We start from the raw sequence: 9,499 nt of genomic DNA, 5'->3' as shown, positions 1-9,499 counted from the left end.
TCCTTTTCTCTTCTACTTTTATTTTGTATTACGTATTTTTTAGTTATCAAGAAGCAATCTGGAACTTGTGTCTAAGAATAAAGAAGAGAAAGTGGTCTGTCTCTAGTCTTCAGATCCTTTAAAATAATAGGAAAAAGGAGGACAACAGTCTGTCTTCCCACTTTGCTTTTGAATACTGGGGAAAGAAATAATTACTATATGATATTCATGCTTCACAGGTTTAAAAGCAGTCTATAGGTTTCTATCTCTGACTATTATAAAATAAGTGCTAAAAGTCGATAAACACATTTGGAAAACATTAATATAAAGTTTTTGTGAGGCCGCTCTCTTGTATTGACTAAGAGACACGCATTCAAAGAAAAAGGCAAAATAGCAGGCATTAGTATAACATAGAGAGATGTAGCTAGCAAACTGGACCAGATTTCAAACATTTTCTTAGCTTTAGCTTCGTTTAGAAAGCAATGTTTGTGAAGCAGAGGTTGTATTTTCCTGTACTACTCATCATTTATCTCCACCTTTTGTCATCCAGGTTTGCCTCACCCCAGGTTTCGTGGCACCTAAATGCCAGTCTTTTGAATTCTACTGCAGGACTTCCCACTTACTGGATCAACAAGCCGCTTTCGTTTGCTGATTCCACCTTCGGCTTATCTTTCTTAACACCCATCCTTCTGAGTGGAACTGATGGCATTAAGTGCCACCTCTTTGCCTTCTATTGCAATGACGACGAAGGCACCGAATGCTTTCTTGGTATCTTTTTTGCATTCAATAACGTCCCTGCTAGCGAAGACACATATTATATGGATTCCCAGTTTGTTTGGTCCGCTAACCGAAATCATCCTGTCAAAGCCAATGCAACCTTACAACTAGGCCAGGATGGTAACTTGGTCTTGGCAGACTCTGATGGCATTGTTGTTTGGTCTACAAATACAAATGGGAAATCTGTTTCAGGCTTAAACTTGACAGAAACAGGGAATCTCGTACTCTTTGATGAAACCAACCACACAATTTGGCAATCTTTTCATCATCCTACGGATTCTTTGCTCCCGGGGCAGAGTCTAGTTGCTGGGCGGAAGCTCATAGCAAGCGTTTCAGCAACGAATCGGAGTCAAGGTTTTCTATCTTTAACTATTCTCAATGGAAGCCTTGCCGCTTACATAGATTCTGACCCACCTCAGTTTTACTACGCTTCACCTTATCCGGATAGTTCTTATTTCAGTTTTGATGGTCAAACCATTACTTCTCTGCAATTCCCTCCTACATCACCAGCTCAATTCATAAAGCTTGGGCCTGATGGACATTTACGGGTTTACCAATGGGAGATGAGACTACTTAATTGGAAAGAGGTATCTGATCTTTTGACGACATATGCAGGGAACTGTGGGTACCCAATGGTGTGTGGAAGATATAGCATTTGCACAAAAAACACGCAATGTACTTGTCCGCCAGAACGAAATTTCTTCAGGCCATTTTTTGAGAGGGAACAAGATCTTGGATGTTCTCAGCTGACATCCATTTACTGCAACTCCTCGCAGTATCATAGTTTCGTAGAGCTCCGGAAAACCACATATTTTGCATATGAGTTCAATCATGAACTAAATTCTAGCATATCACGGCTTGAGGGGAAAAAGTTGGAAGATTGCAAAAGGGCCTGCCTTAGCAACTGTTCCTGCAAAGCTGCTGTTTTCGAATATGATTCGGATGGGGCTCGAAGAGGGAGCTGTTTGTTAATGAATGAGGTCTTCTCTCTCATAGATAACCAGGGTGGAACGGACACGAGAGTATTTCTTAAGGTGCAGAATTCCTCAAAGTCACAGGATTCCTCTAAGGCACAGAATCAGCCTCCAATCATTTCTGGAGGGAAAAAATTAAGATCTCTCAGAGTGATAATAGGATCTACTCTTGCAGCTTTCTTTGGGATAATTTTAAGTATCAGTACCTGCTTTGTTCTTTTCAAAAAGCGGACATACGAGTCCAGCAAGGCAGGGGATTTTCTGGATCTAGAGCCAATCTTACCGGGAATGCTAACTCGGTTCTCTTACAATGAGTTGAAAATAATTACAGCAGATTTCAGCACAAAGCTAGGGGAAGGAGGATTTGGCTCTGTATATGAGGGAACACTGAGTAATGGCACCAGAATAGCTGTGAAGCATCTGGATGGTGTAGGTCATGTGATGGAATCATTCTTAACAGAAGTAAAGATAGTGGGTGGAATTCACCACGTCAATTTGATAAAACTCATTGGATTTTGTGCTGAAAAGAGCCACAGACTTCTGATCTATGAGCACATGGTAAATGGATCACTAGATAGGTGGATTTCACATAAAACTCCAGAAAATGGGCTTACATGGCATACAAGGCAAAGGATAATATCAGATATTGCCAAAGGCTTAGCTTATTTACATGAAGAGTGCAGCCAGAAAATAATTCATTTGGACATCAAACCACAAAACATCCTTCTAGATCAAAATTTCAATGCGAAGATCTCTGATTTTGGGTTGTCGAAACTAATTGAGAAAGACAAAAGCAAAGTTGTAACTAGAATGAGAGGAACACCAGGGTATCTAGCCCCTGAATGGCTGAGGTCAGTGATCACTGAGAAAGTAGACGTGTATGCTTTTGGAATTGTGCTCTTGGAAGTTCTCTGTGGGCGAAAGAATTTGGATTTGTCCCAGGCTGATGATGATGTTCATTTGCTAAGTGTTTTTGAAAGAAAAGTAGAGGAAGAGCTGCTCATGGACATGGTTGACAAAACTAATGAGGATATGCAGCGCCATAAAGAAGCAGTGACACAAATGATGAGCATCGCTGCATGGTGTCTACAGGGCGACTTCACCAAGAGGCCTTCAATGACATTGGTGGTTAAGGCGCTGGAAGGGTTGGTGTTTGTTGAAACCAACTTGGATTATAATTTCACAAACGCACCTCAGGTTGGAGCAGGCAACCAACAGAGGGAAGCCACTATCAGTTCAATACTGCCTTCAATTTTATCGGGACCAAGGTGAACAATAAGCTTAAAAGATTTTGAGTTTTATTTTCTTTCTATCCTTTATTTTGTGAAGAATAGAAGCTTGTATCTACCTTTATATTTGCATGCTTCATCACTTGATCCATCTTTCTCTTGTACATACTGTTTCCCAAAATTTCTTCCATCGGCTTTGGTTTTGTTGGCATCTAAATTTGGCTATCGGGTAAATTAGTAGATGGCACAATATAAAGGGAAAAGTAAAGTACCTTGAGTAGCTAACCAATTAACTTTTAACTGGATACAGTTTTTCTTTTCTAATTTGTATCTTGTGAATCAGTCTTCATAAGCAGCACATTTTATATTTCTAAGAGGTCTACTTATTATACTAAGGTTTATGACATCTATGGCACCCTAACAACAGCAAAAACTTGCACGAAAGGGTGTGACCTAGTGGTTAATAAAATAGCGGGACAAATATGAGGTCTCAAGTTCAAATTGCGAGGAAGCAGAAAAATGTGATTTCTTCGTGTGTACGTAAGTGTTGGTGAACAGAGTTACGCATCACATGTGCTAGTGGGAGGTAGCAAGGTACCCGGTGAAATGGTCGAGCCACGTGCAAGCTGGCCCGACACCATTGCCAAATAAAAAACCCAGCAAAAGCAGCATAGAACATACCAGTTGGCATATCTTCATAGATTCAAATATGTTTTCGCATGTGCTCAGACCAAGGAAGAACACACTGAGGCAAGATGGAAAAAAATTCCAAATGAGAGCTAGGGAAAAGGAAAGAGAATACGTTTTTGCATCAGCAGCGCAATGAGATTTAATTGATCAAAACTTAATGTTAACAGTAAAGGTGACCAAGAAATTCAAAAGGGAAAAACAACATGAAATGACACATTGATTTCAATAAGGTAAGTAGCCTGTGATCAGAGCAATATTTCTAGAGTAGATGTGGGTTCTACTTCTACATTACGTTTCAGAAATGGGAAAAAGGAATTATGAAAAGTTTAATCTACCTGTGAAGAATGCCATGGGGGGTATCTTCCTTTCCCCTGTCCAATAATTGTGAGAAAACCCATTTTCATTTTCTTTGGTAAAAATATATTCTAATGAATGTTGGCCCGGGGCGGTGTTGGAAAATTACACGAGATAGCAACTCTAAGTCGGTGCTTCCTGAATTTCAGTTTTTAGTTCATATTTTTTGGAACAAAATTTCGAAGATGTTGTTGAAGTCAGGAGCCCACCTAAAGAAAGGAATGACGCTTTATTTTTGAAGTCAGTAGCCCGCCTGAAGAAAGGAATGACGATTTATTTTTCGAAGTTGTTGTTGAGGTCAGGAGCCCGCCTGAAGAAAGGAATGACACTTTATTTTTGAAGTCAGTAGCCCGCCTGAAGAAAGGAATGTCGATTTATTTTTCGAAGTTGTTGTTAGGTCAGGAGCCCGCCTGAAGAAAGGAATGACGCTTTATTTTTTTGAAGTTGTTATTGAGGTCACGAGCCCGCCTGAACAAAGGAATGGCGCTTTATTTTTTTGAAGTTGTTGTTGAGGTCAGGAGCCCGCCTGAAGAAAGGAATGGCGTTTTATTTTTTCGAAGTTGTTGTTGAGATATCCTGAAATGTCGTGAAATTTGGAATTTTTGCTTGAAATTTCAAGACGAAATAAGTACTGGCTAATCTCTAAATAGCATATGTGAAAATGTCTATCTATGCACTCGCCCTGGTATTGGAGCAATTCAACATAACCATTTGAATTGAAGAAAATGTATCAAAAAATTATTAGTGGTTTTTGTTCCTGATTTATTAAGTCTAAAAATAAAATTTTTAATTTGAGTCATTAATATGAGTTTGGCTCGTTGGTCCAATCCAACCCAGCCTATGATTTAATAGGGTTGGAATAAGGTTTTTTAGTCCATTTAAAAATAAGACTTTTAAGTTCGGCCCAAGTGAGCCCGTGACCCATGAGGTTTGACCAAGATTAGGCTGGGCCGACCCGTGGGCTTAATAACATATCTATATCTATATTTTATTAAAAGCATGAAGTCCTTAGCGAAAAGTCGTTCGCCTTTTTTTACCTCTTCAAAATAGAATTTACACTTAACAAAATAGTCATTTAATTATCTTTCTATTATTTATCTTCCTAATAAAAATTTCATAGTTAAATCTTTTCTTATTTGAAATCCTAATATTTGGGACAATATATTCCATTTTGATTTTAGCTTATATAAAAACTACAGAATATGGACAATCAAACACAATATTAATATGAAAAGTTTGAATTATCAAAAAAGAACTATTATCTCCCTCATGGACGAGATTTTATAGGTACAAACTTACTTTTTACTAAGAAATTTTCATAATCTTAACATTAGTATATTCACAATCTCAAGGACGAAATCAAATATAATCCATTCACTTAACTGTAATAATATTTTTATTGTCAAGTTGATAATAGGAAAAAAAAAACTAATGTTTAAAAATTATGATCTATTTAACAAAGACTAGACACTAAGTAATAATATATGATACAATCTGGTTGGTCAATCAAAATATTAGTGATAATCTTATATTGATATGTAGCTTTAGTTTTGATGCGCCTATCTAAAAGTATACTTATTTGTCAATTTCTTCCAAACCAATGAACTAAAAATATTCCAGCATACTTATATTATAAAGAATAATTAAAAGAATTTTTACCGCATATAAATTACTTTTTTACTGCATACATATTAAAAAAATATGTGTTAAAAGGTAAACTATATTATGAAAATTAATATTATTTAGTGATCACAAAGTATATGGCTACGCGACTGATTGGCCCAATAAAAGTTGATATACCTAAAAATTATTGTGCTATTAAAATGACCTCATACCCAACCGACTAAAAAATAAGCTTATTGTAGTCTAATTGAATAACCAAAAAAGAGATTCATTTATAAGAGAATCGATTTAACCTTTTATAGGAGTCATGCAATGTTCATTATTTTCATTAATCAAGACTGTAAGCTATCAAATTCTTTGGCTTCACAAGTGAATCGAGACAACAAAAATAAAAGGTGTGTAACACAAACACATCTTTTAAAATATTATGTTATATATTATTAAAAAAATCATTACTATTTGATACACGCGTAACGCGTACACTGGTACTAGATTAATTAAAAATATTAAAAGATAAAAAATAAATAAATAGGAAACTAGCCTCTTGCAGAAATGTAGGGTAAGACTGCGTATTATAGACTCTTGTGGTCCGGCCCTTCCTCGGATCCCGCGCATATCGGGAGCTTAGTGCATCGGGCTGCCTTTTGTAAAAAAATAACAAAAAGAGTCATTCATTCTCAAACAGGTAATATTTTTTATATGAATATAAATATTTTTCGTTCTTCAAATTTGTGTTATTTCTTAATGTTTAAGAAATTAATATTGCATATAATTATAGATTTAAATGAAGATATTAAGATATTTTTGTTTTACAAAAGATTTCAAATGTGCTTGATAAAGATGATTTATTGGTATTGGATATGGCATGAGCACATTGAAAATCAGTTATTGAGCTAGTTTTGGGATTTGGAATTTTACCAAAATATAGGCAAAATCTATGGCCAAACATGTGCTTGCCAAATAAAATCTAAGTTTATTTTGATAAAATCTATGACCAAACGGGTCCTTAATGAACGAAATATTATTCTCCCTTTTTTTTTGTTTTATGATAATCTATTGGAATATCAGGCCGAAAGATAAATTGGTTATATAACTCTCTTTACCGGCCTATATAATCAATTCATTTTTTCATGTACCAAATTACCAATGTTATTTCATTGCGGGCCTATATAACTAGAAGTAAATGGCACCGCTCAAGATTCAATATAGAAAAGCACAAAAAAAAAATTGCATTTTCCCAAATTTTAATAATAAACTATATTATAAAAGCTAAACCCCCTTTATGCCAACCACTAATTGCTTCATGTTCTAATGTGTTAATTGGTATATAATGTGGAAGTTTGTTAGTTGCTTTTGTTTCATCCCGGAGAATATACCAACGACCATATCTGAAGATAATGTCTACAAGTAAAACAAAATGTCGGTCTTGTTATTTCATTCCTTCTTTGTCTTAAAGTACTACTCTTTTCGAGTACGAGCTCTTACCATTCTTAATATAGGAAGAAACAAACAAGGATCTAAAATTTGTTCAAAGATTCCTCTAATTAATACTAACTAATGTTGGGAATAAACCCCGTAAAATAGTATTCGCGGTATTAGTGATAAACGCAAAATACTAAGTTATGGTTAAATCAGCAAGAATAGAAATGTAACAATAATGACACCAAGATTTTACGTGGAAACCCTTCTGAATAAGGGAAAAAACCACGGCCAAGAAAAACAACTGATATCACTATAGCGAGAAATTTTACACTGTGTTGTAACGAGTAAAAAATACTCCTAAGACCACTACACCCTCAAAAGAAACAAACACTCTTTTGCTTTTTCCACCTCACTACAATATCTCTCACACTCTATTTTTCTTCACAAACTATTTTCTTATAATTTATGGAATACCTTGCTCTCTCTTTTCTCTCTTTGTTGGTGTGTAGAAATGAGAGTTAAAGCTCTCCTTTTATAGCCAAAACCTCACTCTCTAAAGCCTACAATATTTGACAATTTACACACCCTTTTCACAATTTCAACAAGGTTGGCTACCAAACCAAACCAAGTCAATAAAATTGGCTACCAAATTATACAAATTCAACAAGGTTGGCTACCAAACCAAACCAAGTCAACAAACACCATATCAATCTCCCCCTCCAGTCTCATTCATCTAGAGGAGGTAGCACTATCTTCTAATTTGAGTGCATGCCGACAAGTTCTTTGCATAGCTCGAACTTATCTCTTGGTACCACCTTGGTCAACATATCTGCAGGATTTTCACTCGTGTGAATCTTTTTGACTTGAAGTGATTCGTTCTCCACTTGCTCACGAATCCAATGATATCTGACGTCAATGTGTTTTGTTCTCGCATGGTACATGGAGTTTTTGCTCAGGTCTATTGCACTCTGACTGTCGCAATAGACAACATACTCCATCTGTCACAATCCAAGTTCTTGAAGAATTCTCTTGAGCCATATCATCTCTTTGCCAGCTTCAGTAACCGCAATATACTCCGCTTCAATTGTAGATAGTGCGACACACTTCTGCAACTTCGACTGCCATGATATAGCTCCCCTGAAAAAGTAAACAAATATCCAGTAGTGGATTTTCTGTTATCAAGGTCACCTGCCATATCAGAATCTGTATAGCCCTTCAAAATTGGATTTGATCCTCCAAAACATAAGCATTCACGTGAGCTTCCTCTTAGATACCTGAGTATCCACTTTACAGCTTCCCAATGCTCTTTTCCTGGATTTTCGAGAAATCTACTAACAACACCGACTGCATGAGCAATATCTGGTCGAGTGCATACCATTGCATACATCAAACTTCCAACAGCAGAGGAATAATGAATCTTGACCATTCTCTCTTTTTCCTCCTTTGTTGTTGGACACATCTTCTTGCTCAACTTCAGATGACCAGGAAGAGGTGTGCGAACCAACTTAGCACTTTTCATATTGAAGCGCTCCAGTATACGTTCTATGTACTTCTTCTGTGACAAGTAAAGCTTCCTTTCATTTCTCGAACGAGTAATTCTCATGCCCAAAATCTGCTTAGCATGACCCAAGTCTTTCATTGCAAAAGACTTATTCAACTGTTTCTTCAACTCGTCAATCTTACAAGAATTCCTGCCCACAATCAACATATCATCCACATATAGCAAGAGGATGATAAAATCGTCATCAAAAAATCTTTGTACAAACACACAGTGATCTGAAGAAGTCTTCTTGTAGCCTTGCTCCCCCATAACAGACTCAAACTTCTTGTACCACTGTCTGGGAGCTTGCTTCAATCCATATAGACTCTTCTTAAGTTTGCATACAAGATTTTCTTTACCTTTTGCCTTGAAGCCTTCAGGTTGTTCCATATAAATCTCCTCTTCTAAGTCACCGTGAAGAAAAGCAGTCTTCACATCCATCTGCTCAATCTCCAAATCAAGACTGGCAGTCAAACCAAAAACTGTCCGAATGGAGGACATTTTTACGACAGGAGAAAATATTTCGTCAAAGTCAATCCCTTTCCTTTGACCAAATCCCTTGACAACCAATCTAGCTTTGTATCTGGGCTTCAAACTATGTTCTTCAGCTTTAACTTTGAACACCCACTTGTTCTTCAAAACTCTCATGCCCTTAGGCAATTTCACCAACTCATAAGTATGGTTCTCATGCAGAGATTTCATCTCATCTTGCATGGTTTCAATCCATTGATCCTTGTGCTCATCTTCTATGGCCTCCGCATAACATTCAGGTTCTCCCCCATCAGTGAGTAATACATATTCATTGGGTGAATAACGGGAGGAAGGAGTACGAGGTCTAGAAGACCTCCTGAGTGGAATATCTAACTCGTCCACAGCTTCGTGAGTAGGAGCATCTACCTCATCAACATTAG

General features: G+C 36.8%; 1 protein-coding gene across 1 annotated transcript; it reads left to right on the top strand.

Moving 5' to 3' along the window:
* Positions 1 to 276: 276 nt before the first annotated feature.
* On the top strand, positions 277 to 4,648 carry LOC104244875 (G-type lectin S-receptor-like serine/threonine-protein kinase SD2-5). Its single transcript, XM_009800394.2, has one exon. The coding sequence runs from the start codon at positions 462 to 464 to the stop codon at positions 3,000 to 3,002; it is 2,541 nt and encodes an 846-aa protein (XP_009798696.1). The 5' UTR covers positions 277 to 461; the 3' UTR covers positions 3,003 to 4,648.
* The last annotated feature ends 4,851 nt before the right edge of the window (positions 4,649 to 9,499 follow it).

This window comes from Nicotiana sylvestris, chromosome 7 (genome assembly GCF_000393655.2).
Source record: "Nicotiana sylvestris chromosome 7, ASM39365v2, whole genome shotgun sequence".
Lineage (NCBI taxonomy): Eukaryota > Viridiplantae > Streptophyta > Magnoliopsida > Solanales > Solanaceae > Nicotiana > Nicotiana sylvestris.
The sequence above is the reverse complement of the archived record's forward strand: the minus strand, read 5'-3'. Positions and strand labels throughout refer to the sequence as shown.

Excerpts from the sequence above, each read along its gene's own strand:
- LOC104244875 (XM_009800394.2), top strand. The coding sequence starts at position 462 with ATGTTTGTGAAGCAGAGGTTGTATTTTCCTGTACTACTCATCATTTAT.